This window comes from Dreissena polymorpha, chromosome 7, assembly GCF_020536995.1.
Source record: "Dreissena polymorpha isolate Duluth1 chromosome 7, UMN_Dpol_1.0, whole genome shotgun sequence".
Lineage (NCBI taxonomy): Eukaryota > Metazoa > Mollusca > Bivalvia > Myida > Dreissenidae > Dreissena > Dreissena polymorpha.
The window spans coordinates 45544836-45563405 of NC_068361.1; the positions used below are offsets into that span (position 1 = coordinate 45544836).

At 35.5% G+C, this 18570-nt stretch overlaps 1 protein-coding gene across 4 annotated transcripts in view; it reads right to left on the reverse strand.

The window, feature by feature from the left end:
* Positions 1–18570, reverse strand: part of LOC127840066 (SAP domain-containing ribonucleoprotein-like) — a 60310-nt gene that overhangs the window by 12345 nt on the left and 29395 nt on the right. For all 4 annotated transcript variants that reach the window (XM_052368459.1, XM_052368462.1, XM_052368458.1 and 1 more), the window contains 2 exons: positions 5908–5974; positions 4683–4753 (listed from right to left, as the gene is read on the reverse strand). In XM_052368459.1, coding sequence (XP_052224419.1) covers positions 4683–4753; positions 5908–5974 — 138 coding nt within the window. The remainder of the gene's footprint in view (positions 1–4682; positions 4754–5907; positions 5975–18570) is intronic.

Genomic DNA, 18570 nt, shown 5'->3' on the forward strand with positions numbered 1-18570 from the left:
ATACAGCACATTTTTGAGTGGTTGAAATTTAATTTTAATGGTTTCAAAGAATTTGCGAAATTCTCAGCGGAATCACAAAATTACAGCTCCTGCTTAGGAAATTCGTAGCGACTAAAGTCTTGATATAAAGCAAATGTTTATACAAAAAAAACGCCTACCACTTTCTTACTGATAACACAAAATGCTTTCATATTTTTTATTAGAAGCTTGCTGGAGATGATTTCAATTAAACTTCCCCCATTTTTTGGGCGATTTACAGTTACTTCCCTTGAAATGCGTCATGGAAAATGACGTACCGTACCGTACGGACTCGGACGCGTATCGTGAACCGTACCGAGGGGAGACTATTACGATATACCATCCCACTGAGTACCGTGACACCCTTATTGTTTACCTTTCAATATCTTGCACTTGACAACCTCATTTCAATGCTATTTCATTAAACTGTACAGCGTTACAAACATAATAAAGCAGAATATGCATATGAATCTGAGTATACACAGATCCACTAACATATAAATCAAATCATGTTTGTCTCTTTCCATTTTCGAACGATACTCATCTTATTATAATAAATGCTTTAACTTTGTGAGTAGACTGAACACCAATTTTCCAACACTCGTTTCCGTGACGCACATTCACTGTGCAGATTTCTGATAAATATTTGTTGTTGTTTTTTATCTCAAACTTATTATTTTGCGTTAATTGACACACGCATTACATTATTCCCTAATGACCATATGATATCCGTTATTGTTTTCGCCGTTAATCGCAATTTCTCGTCTGCTTGCCGCCATCTTTGCGTGTGTAAAAACAGGCGTGTTCAATCCCGAAACATCGACTATTGTCGGTATTCTCCGCAATAGAGAGAGAGATGTGTATACTGGATAGCAACGTAAAATCGTATATATTGGGCTTAATTTGCGAACCAATACGTAAGTCAGTTGTCGTTAGGTGACGACTCGACCAGCTCGATCAGCACTCGTTCCCCGGGAGGCTTGAATTTTAACGTTTCTTACTACGCAAGCGCCAAAATGATTATGATTGATAAATTACCCGCAAAGACCGAAAATAAGCAAAAGTATGATTAAAAACTGAAATTTGATCATTTTGATCGACTGATCCGAAGTTTTTCAGTACAAATCCATAGTGCGTAGTTTAGCCAAATACAGGGTTCGACACTAACGCACGTCCGACAGACATTGTCTAGTAAGATTGGTGGTCGGGCTAGTAAAACTGCGGGCTAGCTTGTCCGACTGGTCGTACATTAAAAAATCTATACTGATTCATATATATAACTATAACTGACTGCTGTGAAAACCTTTATTTTTAATGTGTAAAATTACTCTCGTATCCGTTATTTACATTAAAACAAAACTAGTGTATTTAAATAAACGCAGTGCATTTACATGATTCATCGGTATTTTTAGACGCAAAGGAGAGCTTCCTGCAGAAATTCCTGGTTTCCATTGGTCAAGTTGTCATGAATATTAATGATTTTCTGCAGTGTCGTAAAACTGTAGAGCATGGTTTTACGACTTCTATCGAAAATCGGTAGCGTCAATGTAAACATTTTTGCGTAGCAGACAAGAGAATTTTATTTAAAAAATGGCTTTGTTCAAGTTCGGATTTTCGTCCGACAAATCAGTTACTAAAAAGAATCCGACGCTCAAACTGACACGAAACGTAAATATGAAGAAACACGAACACGTCAATCTTGTCCTAGATGGAAAATCGAGTCAGTTCCCATGGCTTGAATTTGACGAAGAAAAGCAAAAAAAAAAAAATTTATTTTATTGTTTTACTCTATGCATAAAAAATCTGGTGTTCACTGATTATTTACTGATAAATCCTGATTAAACAATTACATGACACAAATGTGTTAATTTGCTATGATTATGTCATTTATGGTCTAGTAGACATCAGGTTCGGGCTAGTACATTTTACGAAGAGCTGGTCCGACGGTCTTGCTCTAAAAAAAGTTAATGTCCAACCCTGAAATAATCCGTAGTAACTACGGCGAATCCGTAAAAGTAAACAGGTCTGTGTTAAGGTTTTAGCACCATGCCGACGGTGGACGACACGACGAGCTGGCTATGACAATACCTCGGGTTTTCTCCGAAAACACCAAGCTAAAAATTAAGAATATTCTTATAACTGTATTGTTCTATAATTTCTTATAAGTTAAGTTTAGCATGACAGATAACACCTATAATTACATCATTATTATTTTCAAACAGTTTGTTTTAGTTTTAAACCTGTTTATTTAGCTCGATTGCATCGAAAGCCATAGGCTTATTTGAAACACTCTCAAGTCCGTTACCTGCTCAAGTCGATTTCCTGGGCTTAGAACCAGTACTTGTTGTCTTTGAGGGAGATCTAAAGAACGCTCTCTCAGTGAGGATCGAACCTGTGACCTTCAGTTGCTAGGCGGACACAATATCAATTACACCCCGGCAAATCAGTTTGTTAATGACATAAGCACCATTTCCAGCCTGCATATTCCAAAACTGGCATATATTGAAGTTTGTCATTAAATGCTTTATATTGATAAAATGTTAAAATTGGATCTCCAGTAAAAAAAAAAACAAGAATAAAATTAAAGAAAGAACAAGAGATGTGTTTGTCAGAAACACAATGCCCCCTAATGCGCTGCTTTGAATTTTTTTTTTACCTTGAAGGATGACCTTGACCTCTCACCACTCAAAATGTGCAGCTCTATGAGATACACATGCATGCCAAATATCAAGATGCTATCATTAATATTGCAAAAGTTATGACCAAGGTTAAAGTGTTGGGACAGACAGACAGACACATACAATGACAGACAGACAGACAGGACAAAAACAATATAGCCCAGATCATTCAATCCCGGAGCATAAAAAAGTAACCCTAAACTGGGCTTGAACCACTGAAACCTGGAGTAAAAGTCTGACGCTTGAACCACTCGGCTGTCTGTGCTCATACAATGAGCGCTGTATTTTATACTTTATATAAGCAATCTCCGTAGTATCACAAAATATAACGATGACAACAGAACTCTCCAAATTATTCAGTTGTTTTGCCTTGCAACACTTAATAATTTTCAGGTTTTTAAATCATGAAAAGATGCATATAATGGATATTTTAATCCATGGTAAATGTTCAGTATTACTGTTTCCTCACAAATATCATAACTTCATCAAAAATTTGCGAATCTGAATTTATTCTTCATTTTGTCAATTTACAGATATTTATCATTCTTTTCTTACAGGTAAGAATGGGTTGATGAATACAGGTCCAGGCAATTCTGATCTCTATGCTGGCACCATACTGCTCTGTCTACATGATATATTTGGTATTGATGGTAAAAGGCTCAATATTATTCCAAATTATTGGCATCGAGACAGCTCTGGTTGAAAATTAAATTTATTCAATGAACTGCAGTGAACATTTTACCATAAATGTCACTTACATACCTCATTTCTTATATTAAATTGACAGTATATAGGTTCAACTTACATGTACACCAAACAATTTACCACTGTTTCAGTTCAGAATATTAAAAGAAATGATTGAAATGTTATATAGATTGATCCAATGACAAAAACTTTTAAGTCTTTATTAGGATATGTTGAAAACTATATTCAAGTTATTTGGTATAATATGGCAATTTTGGTTTAATAGTATAAATGTTTCATGTACACTTACTTGCATAACTTATCAATAGAATTCCACGTTTAGTTAAATTAAACTTAAATGCATACAGTTAAAACTGACCAAACGGTCACTTAAAATTGAGAATAACGGTAAATTGCACACAACAGTCAGTCTGGATTCCCCCTGACGAAAATCACTCTATATTTTACTTGAGAATAAAGTTCAATGGTCCATAACGGCCAATATAATTCACTCCTAAAGTCATGTTTGAACTGAAAACAATGGTCACGCGTCAGTCATTTCGAGTCGCGTAAATTAGGAACAACAAAGAAACAGGTGCACATAACAATAAGAATGTGTATTAGTAGAAATTTATCGGCTGCATTCATAACGACAAAGCATTAACGCCTGACAAAGTCAATTAATCTTATCGCCGATACGGTGTTAAAAACAACACTATGACTAAGCTGGCGAGTGTTGTTATAAGAAGGCGATAAAAGGATTAGTGATCGTCTATTCAGGAAAAATATACTTTGAGTTGCAACTTTTATAACAAACTAAATATATTTTAACAAGATTTTGGCTTCTTTTTCTTTGAATTAGAATGATACAGTTACACCATACTTTCGGTTTATGAAAGCGAATCTGCTTTTATTGTTCGGACGTGCTGTCAATGACACGTGACAATCATTATTTAAAAATACATTCCAATGAATGTAATATGTAATACGAACTGTCTGATTTACTGAATGAACGAGATGCACTAGTAAACAACAATTCTATCGTTGAAAGTCATATATTTAGTTTAAAAATAGCTATATAATTAAATCAATTTTTAAACATTATTCTGTATTATTTAAAAAAATTATTTATTTTATTATGCTTATTTATCGGCGATGAGCCTTTGTTTTACTGTCACTTTGGCCTTTTCCCTTGACTGACCGCTGTTCTCAGTTATGACTCAGTTTTGCTTATTTGTTTAAGCAATTTTATATGTAGAGTCACCTTTTTAAAGATTATTTTGCAAAACTTAATATATATACCTTTCTGCCCTGAGCTGTTTCTTCATGTCTTCATTGACAACGCCAAACCTCTCTGCTCTCTGCTTTATTTTCTGACGGAAAATACAAGAATGGAAGTAGAACTGAAGCTGTCATGCCACAAATACCTCAGTGTAAATTAATACTGCATTTAATCTTTGTATATGTGCAAAAGAGATGTTGTGAGGTGGCAATTTACGTGTTTTTTTATGTTTTTGGTAACCCTTAACCACTTAGATACCTATTTTGATGCATTTGTAGTCCCTTAGAAAGTTAAATTTAATTGCTGACTTTTCTTACATGATTCAAGTTTTAAAGGCTTTATTTCAACCCTTAGATACTGATGAGCAGCAAACAGCATAAAACCTGAACAGACTGCGAGTTACTTGCAGGCTGTTCTGGTTTTATGCTGTTTGCACATTGAAATTTTCACTTTGCCTCTGATTCGGAAAGGGTTAAATTGGAGAAAGAATAACAAATATCTACTGAATAATCAATACATATGCAAATTATCATAATTATCATAAGGGACAATAGATAGAGATTGAATGTTTGTCGTTTTCTAGTGTAACGGAACTTTTCCTGACAAGTTTGCATGATCTAATAGACAAAGAATAGAAACTTGGTGAATCAGGTACTAGTATACGATAACACCCCAGCTGCACTCTTCTTCGTTGACAAGATTGAAACACACGAAAAAGTTGTACAATTTAAGGGCATTTCTCCCAATTCGGAGAATATGACCGGAAATTGTAAATCTTACTTTTAATTTACACACATTTGGGAAAAGTTTCTGCTTCTACTCTTAACAGATCTATTTTTCCAAACATTTTAAATTCAAAGCATAAATTGGTTATTTGGGGAGTTGATTTCTGTAGACGAAAATACTTTTGCCCTTGAGAATATGGCTCAATAAGTGCTATACTGTGAGACCAACTAAGATTTAGATATACGAGACGCAATCTGAGAAAACTGGGCATCATGCATTTGCATAAAGTGTCGTCCCAGATTAGCCTGTGCAGTTCGCACAGGCTAATCAGGGACGACACTTTCCGCCTAAATTGGATTTTTGCTAAGAAGAGACTTCATTTAAACGAAAAATGTCATAAAAGCGGAAAGTGTCGTCCCTGATAAGCCTGTGCAGATTGCACAGGCTAATCTGGGACGACACTTTACGCACATGCATTAAGCCCAGTTTTCTCAGAACGCGGCTTATTTACAGGCCTACCTCTGCGGGGGTAAGGCTGGATGAGATCTTTGCCACAACTGGTTTGGTTTCCGATTCTCCAGGGGGACTGCAAAGAAACAATTCAGAGCTGGGTACAGTTGTTCAAAATGTACAGAATTTGTTAAATTAACCATGAGAAGAATTTCTTTTCTATAAATGGCGCAAGTTTTGCTATGACGGCTCAATTCTGTGATCTGGTTAAATCTATGTGCTGATTTCAGACAGTGTTATATTTTTCCAAGTTTTTTTCATTTACCAACTGTTGAACAATAACTGGGGTCTCAGTATTCATATGCTCCTTCAGCATTGGCTTAATAGCAGGGCCTTTAAGCTACCAATGATCTTACAGCAGGGCATTTTAGCTATCAATGGTTTAACAGCAGGGCTTTTAGCTATAAATGATTTTACAGCAGGGCTTTTAGCTATCAATGGTTTTACAGCAGGGTGTTTTAGCTATCAATGGTTTAACAGCAGGGCTTTTAGCTATCAATGGTTTTACAGCAGGGCTTTTAGCTATCAATGGTTTTACAGCAGGGCTTTTAGTTATCAATGGTTTTACAGCAGGGTTATCAATGGTTTTACAGCATGGCTTTTAGCTATCAATGGTTTTACAGCAGGGCTTTTAGCTATCAATGGTTTTACAGCAGGGCTTTTAGCTATCAATGGTTTTACAGCAGGGTGTTTTAGCTATTGATGGTTTTACTACCAGGCATTTTAGCTATTAATGGTTTTCAAGCAGAGCTTTTAGCTACCCATGGTTTTACAGCAGGGCTTTTAAGATACCCATTGTTTTACAGCAAGGCTTATTAGCTATCCATGGTTTTAATGCCCGGCTTTTTAGCTATCCATGGTTTTACAGGAGGGCTTTTTAGTTTTTTTGTTTCTTTTTATTTAATATAACTAAAAAACAAACATTATACATGTACATACATTGCAAACATTTTTTCCTTCAAGAAGATAACAATACAGTTATGGGTGCATATGCAAGTACAATAGAATGTCTTTTTTTAAATATTTTTTCTTCAAAATATACCCACTCCGCATGGAAAAATATTGATAATTGTGGTTTAACCATAGGTTATTATTTATGTCTTTTTGCAATATGAAGAGTAAACAAAAGAAAGTAAAAAGTAAGAAAGAAAGAAAAAAAACAAGAGCACCGCCTTGCGGGTGCAGACCGCTCATCTATTTTCTTTTTAAAGGTGAAGGGACTCTCATTTTCAATCATAAAGGAGGGAGGGTGGAGTAAAGAGGGGTGCATTGTGTGGGGGTGTGGACATTTATTACATTATGTTCCAAAAATGCAAAAAAAAGGAAAAAAAAATTCGGGGGGTGGGGGGGGATGGTGGGGGGGGGGGGTGGGGATTCTTGGGTGCGATGGTTGGAGGGTATTTCAAACATAAAATAATAAAAATAAATATTTGTGTTTTTTAACCGTTTCAAAAAAAAAATTGGGGGAGGGGGGAGGTGGGGGGTTATAGTGTGAGGGTGTGGTGGTATTTTTGTGAGATGATCTTAAAAAAAAAAAAAAAAAAAAAATTTAGGGGGGGGGGGGATTCGGGTGGGGGGTGGGGGGAGGGGGGGGGATTCTTGGGTGCGATGGTTGGACGGTATTTCAAACATAAAATAATCAAAATAAATAGTTTTGTTTTTTAATCATAAATAAAGAAGTTATGGCAATTTTAGCAAAATTTAATAATTTGACCTTGAGAGTCAAGGTCATTCAAAGGTCAAGGTAAAATTCAACTTGCCAGGTACAGTAACCTCATGATAGCATGAAAGTATTTGAAGTTTGAAAGCAATAGCCTTGATACTTAAGAAGTAAAGTGGATCGAAACACAAAATTTAACCATATATTCAAAGTTACTAAGTCAAAAAAGGGCCATAATTCCATAAAAATGACATCCAGAGTTATGCAACTTGTCCTTTTACTGTACCCTTATGACAGTTTGCGAGTGTAAGTATGAAAGCAATATCTATGATACTTTAGGGGTAAAGTGGACCAAAACACAAAACTTAACCAAACTTTCAATTTTCTAAGTATAAAGGGCCCATAATTGACCAGTCGCCAACTCCGCCCACATTTTGTCGATCAGCCAATCAGATATCGATTTTTCACACACCCCTCAGCAACGCTTATCTGGCCGCCATTTTGTCCGACAAACAAAGCGTGTTGTACATATGGAATGAACGTAATTTTTAAGAGTTTACACAGATTTTATATCAAATGCATGATCATTACTGTTCGATCATTATTCAAAATTGTAGGTGCTATACATACTTTATAAAAGGTTATTATTTTATCTTTTTTTCTTGAACATATGAACGAGTAATGAAAAAACAAACACAATAAATAGTTTAACCACACCAGGTGTGTGTTCTATAAAACGTGTTATACCGTTTGATGCACAATATTTTTAAGCAGTTTGGGCAACATAATAATTGCCACACGTGCTTATTAATCTCAGCGTAATTGTCGATGATTAATAAATAACAGTTTGTTGCGTGGATCTCAGAATGAAGGAACATTAAGGCATTGTTAGGTACTGTACACAAGAAAAGAAAACTATTCAATTACTTAAATGATTTCCAATTATATATTTATTTTCTGTGGATCATAAACAAGGGAAATCATTATAAATTGTTAACTTAAATATTGTTTTAACTAAAGTAAAAACAACAAAAAGGTGATTTCAACGCGGCTTAGCCAGCTTAAAGCGACTTCAAGTGTAAAATGTACGGCTTATATTACAACAACAACATTTCTAATACAACATACATTGTCACTGGAGAAATGTGAAAATTGCAATTAACATATAAGGGCCATCTTGTTATAAATAAGCAAATGCATAATATGCTAAATGTATTCAATTCGAATGTTCGTGAACAGCACCGTAATACCAACATTTAATTTTTTGATAGTGAAATGTAACAGGTTCGCATTAAACATAAATGTAATAAAATGCATATTAGACTATCTGTTAATGAAACCACGAAATCAGGCCTGTATTAAATTATGGTTACAATAAAAATTTAATTTATATCTAAATAAAAAAAATCGGTGTCTTTTTAAAAATAACACAATAAAACAAAGATCTAAACATTTTTAATAAACAAAAAACCCATCATGATATGGATATGTCATTTGAATTTAATAAAAATATTTTCAAAATTATATATGAATAGCCACCGGGTTCACTGTCAGACGGTTGAATACCAGTTCAAAATCAATATGAAATAAATGCTCATTTTTACGAATGATTTTTCATCACCTCCCTATATAATATGTATAAGAAACGTTTCTGATAGTCAGTCTGCCGTTAACTCATTTATTTTGATTACGCCATTTCTCTCTAAAGTTTTTATGATTGTATTAACGTTTTACAAAGCAGTTTAGTTGAGTGTGCGGCTTTAATAATTTATTTTATAGAAAAGAGCATAATACATCATTACAGATATAGAATTTCCCTCACGTAATCCGCTATAATTGCGATCTGCTTGTCGGAGTTTTCTAATCACTAGACCACGTGACTATGTGGGCGGAGCGATCGATAATTTGGCGACTGGTCAATTCCGTCCAAATGCCAGTCAGAGTTACATAACTTTGCCTGCACAGTCCCCTTACGATAGTTAATAAGTGTTGCAAGTATGAAAGCAATAGCTTTGATACTGTAGGAATAAAGTGGACCTAAACACAAAACATAACCAAATTTTCAATTTTTTAAGTATAAAAAGAGCACATAATTCTGTCAAAATGCCAGTCAGAGTTACATTACTTTGCCTGCACAGTCCGCTTATGATAGTTAGTAAGTGTTTGAAGTATGAAAGCAATAGCTTTGATACTTAAGGAATAAAATGGACCTAAACACAAAACTTAACCAAAATTTTCAATTTTCTAAGTATAAAAAGGGCACATAATTCTGTCAAAATGCACGCCAGAGTTATCTAACTTTGCCTGCCCAGTCCCCTCATGATAGTCAGTAAGTGTACCAAGTTTGAATGCAATAGCATTGATACTTTCTGAGAAAAGTGGACCTAAACACAAAACTAAACCGGACGCCAACGCAGACGCAGACGCCGACGCCAAGGTGATGACAATAGCTCTTTTTTTTTTTTCAAAAAATAGATGAGCTAAAAAGGAGAAGCTGGAAGCTCAAAACTGACCGTCAAGTAATCTCTGATAAATTGTATTAAATTGTCCGAGATTATCGTTTTTTAGGGCTATTTCTTGTTCTATATCAAAGCGTAGTTTTAGGAATATAAGGAAATTGTTGAAATCATATGGTTGGTGCATTTTTTCAATTTAAATATATAATATTTCATTAAATAAATGATGAAATTAATTGTTTGCATGTTTTTATTATATACCATCTGTCCAAAACAAATTATTTTGTAGTTAAAATATAATAAAATGCCTTTATCATACATGTAGTCCGCTAATCTGTTCCATAAATGTTGTGCTACCCGGCATTTCCAAAACAAGTGTTCAATATCTTCATCGTATTCATTGCACAGATCACATAAGTTAGAGTTTGTTAGTTTCACCGAAAGAGGTATGTATTTGTAGCAGTTAAACGCATAATATATTTATATTGGAAGCATCTTAAATTTGTGTCCGTACAAGTTTTGAACACTATATATATATAGCGTGTATATCTTTGCCCAATTTAACTCTTTGTTTTGAAAAATATTTTTCCATCTATTTTCCGCATTCAAATTTGTATTTTTTATTTCAGATAGCTGAAGATTGTATAAAAATTTATTTGGTTGGTACGAAGTTTTGATTATATCTAGTAATGATTTTTTCCTTGATCCTGTTAGAAAACGCTCGCCTACAAGTTCCAATATGTCTTTAGGTATGTTATTTATAAGACTATTGTATTTAAGAAAGTCATTGTCTGATGCATTAAAGATATATTTGAAATCAGTAAAGCTATAAAATTTCTTCACGCGAAAGTCAATTAACTTATCGACAAATACAATTCCTTTGTCGTGCCAATCTTTCCAGTACAAAGTTTTATTTTCAATTTTTATTTTACTATTATTCCATATAATATGTTAGCTGAAGTTGTGTTTATAGCAATTTTTACATGTATTCCATCCTTGAATTATGTTTTTTTTAATTCGTTGTCTATACATATACGTTTAATATCTTTAGTTTGTAAATTTGATTCAAATAGTAATTCTCCTCCGTATTTCTGTAGGATTGTATCATATATACACTTAAACATACTATTATTTTCTGTAAGCAGTTGTTTAACCCATGATCCCTTTATAGAATTTAGGAACATTTCAATGTCTGTTAATTTAAGGCCTCCAATTGTATGATTCATTATTATTTTGCTGCGTTTTATTTTGTCGGGTTTACCATCCCATAAGAAGTTAAAAATTTCCTTAGTTATTTTTTGTATGGTGTGTTTAGGAGGGTTTGGTAATACAGTGAATGGATATACTAGTTTTGGTAGTGCGAATGTTTTTATTACTGTAATTTTCCCTAGTAAGGTCAATTTTCTGTGGTGCCATTGTTTAAGACAATTACTGAATTCACATAATTTTGGTTCTAAGTTCATGGACATATTTTTTATTTTACAATTATAAAAGGATAACCCAAAAGTGTTTGGAGATTCTGATGTCCAAATAAATTTTTGATCATTGCAAAACGGATTGTAGTATTCTTGAAAAGCCGTACTCTTAAAACTGTTGATTTTGAATTGTTAAAGTTTAATCCAGATGTTTTCCCAAATTGTGTTATTACATTGACCAAATTTTCAAAAGAATTTTGTTCACCGTTGTTGAAAAAGGTTGCGTCGTCTGCGAAGAGCGACTGTTTTATTTCTATATTATTCACAACAATACCCCTAATGTTCTGGTCTGTTTCAATATAATTAGACAATATTTCGATACATATTACAAACAGGGACGATGAGAGAGGGAAACCTTGCCTAACGCCATTTTTTATCTTAAAAACTTTCCGACATGTATCTATTGTTCATAATAATACTACTTAAATCATGGTAAAACAGCTTTAACCAACAGATAAGATCATCGCCGAAATAAATATGTTGTAAACACTTAAACATAAATTCATGATTTAAAGTATCATATGCCTTTTCAAAATCTGAAAAAAATAAAAGACCGGGTATTTGTTTGTTTTCAAGGTATTCGATTATTTCAAAAATTAGTCTGACATTCTCCCCAATATATCTCCCTTTTATGAAACCTGTTTGTGAAGGTGCTATTATTGAGGATATAATTTTTTTAATTCTATTAGCGATGGCTTTTGTAACTATTTTGTAGTCTACATTAAGTAATGATATTCAGGGACTACCCTACGGGCGACTTTGAGCGATAATTTCGCTCTTACGCCCGTGATTTCGCCCTACGAGCCCAGAAAAGCGAAGATAAAGTCGCCCGATTTTTTGAGTAAACAAGAACGGAAAAGCGAAAATCAAGCCGCCCGATTATTTTTGCTAAGGCGTGCTACCGCCCGCAGGCGATAAGCAAGTTTATTGTTTGTTGTTTATCATACGGTGACACAATTTACCCCCGCACGGATCGTTAATTGACCGTGACAAAGCAGTCCCCTTAATATTGGTTGCTATAACAACACATTCGTGCCTCTTCGCGCGTGCCGCAAGTTGTCTACTGATTACGTGATAATTGTTTGACCATCCGATAATTGCAGGTTTTTGGCAGACAGCACGGTTAAAGAAAGTCGGAAAAAATAATTCAAGAAAAAACAAACTTGATCAAAGGTCTATAAATTGCGTAGATCCACTATAAAGTCCAGTGAGTTTTGTCAGTTTGTTTATCCACCGAAAATTACGAGTAACACCCATCTTATATAAACTGGAATCACAGTTCATTTTTGATACTATAAGTCATAATACTACACATAAATATTGAGAACACACATTTCCTCAATTAGATATAAATTATCCGAGTAGAATTAAATTGCTATGTCATGACCATCAACATTGCAAATGGCGGACGAATTGTAATATTACACCCGCGTTCAATTCAAAGCTGGCGATTCACATTACAAGTAATGGTGATTCAATAATGGAGAAAGAATTAACTGGATTTAACAAACATATGATAAGGTTTGTTAAACCAGATAGCAACAAGAAAAATTTTGATTATTAAAGTAAACAGGTAAGGCATTCTTAAGTGAACATATTTCGGACATGTAAAGTATTCGGATAAACAGTAATAGATATACATGTACTAGATGTTCCATGCATTAAGATTAAGATTGTGTTTTGTTACAAAAGCAGTCATAGGGATGATGATAATATAATGATGATAAATATGTGATGAAAAGGTGCTACCGGTACAAATTATTAAATACTTAAATGTGTTAAATGACTTAAATGTGTTATGATGAAGAAGATTTTAGTGAGAATTTATCGTTTTTACAAATAAACATAGTATAATGATAAAAATAATAAAATTTGTAAAATAAACACGCTTTGTTTTTGATATTGTTTGCACACACGTCTCCCTGATTTTCCAAACTTCTCCCTGTTTCAGAACAAAGGAGAAGTCACTTCTCCCTATTTTTAAGGCCTAGGGTAATCCCTGGATATTAGTCGCCAATTTGTTAAAATAGTGGTATCCTTGTTAGGTTAGGGATAAGTGATATAATGCTTTGTTTTTGAAAGTCAGTTAGATGTCCGTGTATAAATGAATAGTTTATTGATTCGATGAAAGTTTTTTTTAATGTCATCCCAAAAGGTTTTATAAAATTCTACCGTAAGTCCATCTGAGCCGGGCTCTTGTCATTTTTCATTTCTTTTAAGGCATTATAACATTCTTCTTCCGTTAGGATACCTTCACACATACTTTTATTGTTTCCACTAAGGCGGTTTATCGGTGTGTTAAAGAAATCAATATTTGATGTTTTATCATACTGTTTTTGATAAATGGATTGATAGAATTTCACTTCTTCTGTTAATATTTCATTTTGATTTGTTATAAATTTATCATTTACTTTTATACATTTAATAGTTTTCTTCTCTGCGTGTCTTTTTTCTAGGTTTGCGAAAAAAGCACCGTTTTTTTCATTACTTTCAATGTATATAGCTTTTGATCGCAGTAATATACCTTTGATTTTTTTGTCTCTTAAATTATCCAATAACATTTTTTTATTTGATAATTCTTCTGTGTCTATATTATCCTTATGTATCAAGTTTTGTTCAAGAGCTTCTATTTCTTGAATTAGTTCTTTTTCTTGTTGATTATCTTCTTTTTTCTTTTGACTAGCAAATTTTATAGTTACATTTCTAATATTTCCTTTTACCAATTCCCATTTAGTGTTTGCGTTTGAGTGTTTATTGTTGTTTAAAAATTCTTGCGATGTGTTTTTAATAAGTGATTTATATTCGGTATTTAACAGAAGACTGTTGTTTATTTTAAAATAACCAGGTCCCCGTTTTTGTGATATGAAATTCATTTTTAATATCACACTTGAATGATCTGTTTTATATCCTGTTTGAATAATACAACATTTTGTTATATTGCATAATGTATCTGTGATAAGAAAAAAGTCAAGTCTGGTAAAAATTGGCGGTTTACCGTTAGAGTGCCATGTAAATTGACATTTATTAGGATTATGCATTCTCCAAACATCGATTCAATTATTTCGTCTATAATTTTATTTAAGTTTTCTCGACAGTGTTTATGTGTATCGGCTAAGCCGTTTTTCTTGTCTAAATTAGTGTCTAAAACAGTATTAAAGTCACCCCCGATTAAAATATTTTCGTTAGTATCTTGTAAGAATTTAGCTAGAGTTTTGAAAAGAGGCGTGTCGTCATTGTTAGGCCCATAAATATTAATAATCGTAAGACTTTGTTCATTGATTTCTAGTGTTAAGGCTTGAAGACGACCCGATATAATTTCTTTGTAATTTAATATTTTTACTGGCAGTGTATCGTTAATGAGGATTGCTACTCCTCCGCTGTTTGATTTCGTGCCACTAAAATAGGCTTGTCCCTTCCACTCCGTTCCCATGATTCTACTATGCTTTTGGTCGAATGTGTTTCTTGCAATAGGTACAACGCAAATTTTGTATTCCTTAATCATTCGAAAACTTGATTTCTCTTTTGTTTATTACATAAACCTTTAACATTCATTGATAATATTACTGTTTCCATTTTACTTTATAGTAGTTTGATTTGAACCAGTCAGAGAGCTTCCAGTCATTCAATTGTGTCATAAGATTCATTTTTAGTGCTACCAAATTATTATTTGACTGTTGACGTGTTTTATTATAAAAAGAATCGTTCAAAAACAAGGGTGTTAGCGACCCATTACTATTCATTCTTTCTATACATGTAAGTATTTAATGTACAAGCAGTTGTGGCGTTTTACTTATTAATACAAGAGTATTTTTCCAACTATTCACTTCAATCAATTTGTGTATAATCATGTGTAGTTAATGTGAATAAAAACAAATAATAATTGTAATGCCAATGTAGTTAGACTATTTGTTTTTTTGAATATTTGTTCAGTGTTCGTTTTTATTGTTTAAATAGCGTGTTGTTTTTTCTGTTAAAAGATGGTATTACATCACGATATTGTAACATCATATGTACAAGTACTTAATTGATGGTATAAGTTACATTGTGTATAATATACATCACAATATCAATTAATCATTAAAATGCAATACATGTAGATATAGTATCATGCAGAGTTTCTTAAGCAGAGTGTTCAACGCAGTTTTAGTATTATTTTTATATCTAGTTTAGTACACATAAAAAAGTTTTATTTATTATAATCTATATGTGTTACCATTATGGTGTCATTTTTTTAACTTGTGTATCTCAAGATTACATATACTTATTAACAAATAATTTACCATTAAAATGTCTACAAATGTTATTCATCATGTTTACAATTATTCTTATGCAAATGAGGGCTTTTTAGTTATCAATGGTTTTACAGCAGGGCTTTTTAGCTACCCATGGTTTTACTGCCGGGCTTTTTAGCTACCCATGGTTTAACTGCCGGGCTTTTTAGCTAACCAAGGTTTTATAGCAGGGTTTTTTAGCAATCAATGGTTCTACAGCATGGGTTTTTAGCTACCCATGGTTTTAATAGCTTAATTACGTTACCTGCTATCTAATTGCTTACTTACTCCGAAGGATCGTAATTTATCCGGAAACTTTCTGTCCGAAGAATCCCACACTTTTCTTAAACCCGTCAGGTCAGGTCAGAACGGTCACAAAGTGCCATGTAGCCGTGTAACCAAAACGGGATATTACCCAGAAATCATTCTTATTCCGGATGCGTTATACAAGGCCGACTTTTTTGTTATTTACTTAATTGTTGCTCCTGTTTCGCTGGATTCTTCTGTTTTACAGAACTAGAGAAGTTTTGAATTGTGTTAAAATATTCTCCGTATATATCCGATTATTTCTGTATTGTTGTGTGATTTTGTTTCTTTGTTTAAGGCTAATATGCCTCAAACACTTGGTTCGTGTGCCGGATGTACCGAGGACAACTGCTGCCCTTTCTGAGAGGATTGGTCTGTAGATACCTGGGCCATCAAGCGTAGACCTTTCAAGAGTCGTAGACGCAACATGCGTGGCTCAGGTCAAAGTAAGGAAAGTTCCGTTAGCCGTGACTTTCCCCCACACGACCTTGACCACATGCAATCAGGAGATGCCATGCATCGGTCCTTGCCCGGTGACGACACCGGACAAAGTTTGCCCGGTCCGTTCAGAGGGAATGACCAGTTGACCAGTCCAGAGACTTCACCGGTCACCGGTCAACATTGACTGGTCCGGTCACCGGTCATGCTATGACCGGTGTCGTCACCGGTCAACAGTCACTGACCGGTCCGGTCACCGGTCATGCTATGACCGGTCCGGTCACCGGTCATTGACCAGTCTTGTCATGCTATGACCGGTCCGGTTACCGGTCACTGACCGGTCCGGTCACCGGTCATGTGATGAACGATCCGGTCACCAGGTACCGGTCTGTGCCACAGATCGGTTCCGGTCACCGTAGATGTTGACACTACCTTGTCAGTACTCCACAAAGAGAGACGCAGCCCCGTTTCTACTGTGAGTCACAGACGTAAACGCGTAGTGTCTGATGTTTCCAGCTACTCCTCCAACTCGGGCTTGTCGTCGTATGACTCATCGTCTACTTCAACTAGCCCTCATCATTATCGGGGTGGACGTCGTTCACGCTCACCGAGTGTTTCTCGGCGCAGATTGCCTCGTAAAGAGCGATCACGCCAGCGCTCTGGGAGACGTTCGATCAGGAAACATCATTCCCAACGCCGCCGAACAGTGTCTCGGCATCGCAGGGATAAGGGACATAGACCTTCCTCTATTAGGCGCTCTCGGACTCCTAGGTCCCCTAGGCGATCCTTCTCTGAGGAATCTAGTGACACCCTTCCACGTGTGTCGGCCTCTATTTTGGCCTCAACACACACTTCAGCCGTTCCTACAACCACTGAGCATAATTTGTATTCAAACACTAGTTTGCATACATATCAGGCTCAAGGTACAGGGGTTAATCTAACCACTTCGGCTGCGTTTTCAGCCCCACGGGTCTCTTCCACATTGCATAGAAGTATACCCCGGGCTGCCGCTACACCATCAAATCCCAATACTTTGTGGATCCAACAGTCGCCGGGAATCTTTGTCCCTTTTTCGACTGATCCTTTACCAGCGACCGCTGGTATTCAAAGTGAGTCTGCTGACTTGATCTCTGATAGACCTAACTCACCAGCTATATCTTTGATGGTGCCGGAAAACGATCCTCTCATGATAGAAGCGGTTGAATCTAGTATTCCTACTTCTGTCTTCACCGGTTTCAATCAATCCAATGCTACCGCAGACGGTTCGATTGAGGCGGGTTCGGAGTCAAATGAGGCCGAACTTAATTATTTGGCCTCCATCAATCAGGTTTACGAACTAATGTTCAATACCTTAGATGAGGACTTCTGCCCCCGCACTTCCTTGTCTCTCACAGGATCTGCGGTTACCATTACAGAACAGGTAGCCCGCAGACGGGAGCCCGGCAGGATAAGTAAGGCGACTTCCCGAGTGGATCTCCGCCTTCCTATTGGCTCTTCCACAATGGCTGTATTTCAGTCACTTGAGCCAGCCAATAAGCCTTCCCAATCTCCATGGAAAGCCCCTAAGGAGCTGACGGAGCCTAAACAGATGGACGGCGGTAAAAGTTATAAGGCCCCGGTACCCGACCCTTCTACCGGTTTGGACCTTTTCAAACTTCCGGTTCCTGATGCTGACATTAGTAAGCTGTCCCTTACAATGCCTTCATCATCTACCCATACAGCAGTCCCTCTTTCCCTGTTGGAAAATTGGGAGCTGAGAGAACGCCGTTCCATAGGTCTGGCTAACCAGCTAGATCTCATGGCAGCCACAGCCTTAGACTTGGTTTGGGAGCTCTCTGATTCAATCCCAGAGGAGCTCCGTGCCTTGTTGATACACCTTTCACGTACTACGCAGTGTTTATCACACAATGCTGCGTCGTCTATGTCTGAGATGTTAAGGCTTCGGAGAGACCTCATCCTCTCTTCCTTGCCAATTAATTTCCTTTTGGAAACAGGCGTAAACTCCCTTCGAACTGCTCCACTAACAGCAGATTCTCTTTTTGGAGGGAGGATAAAGTCGGCACTTA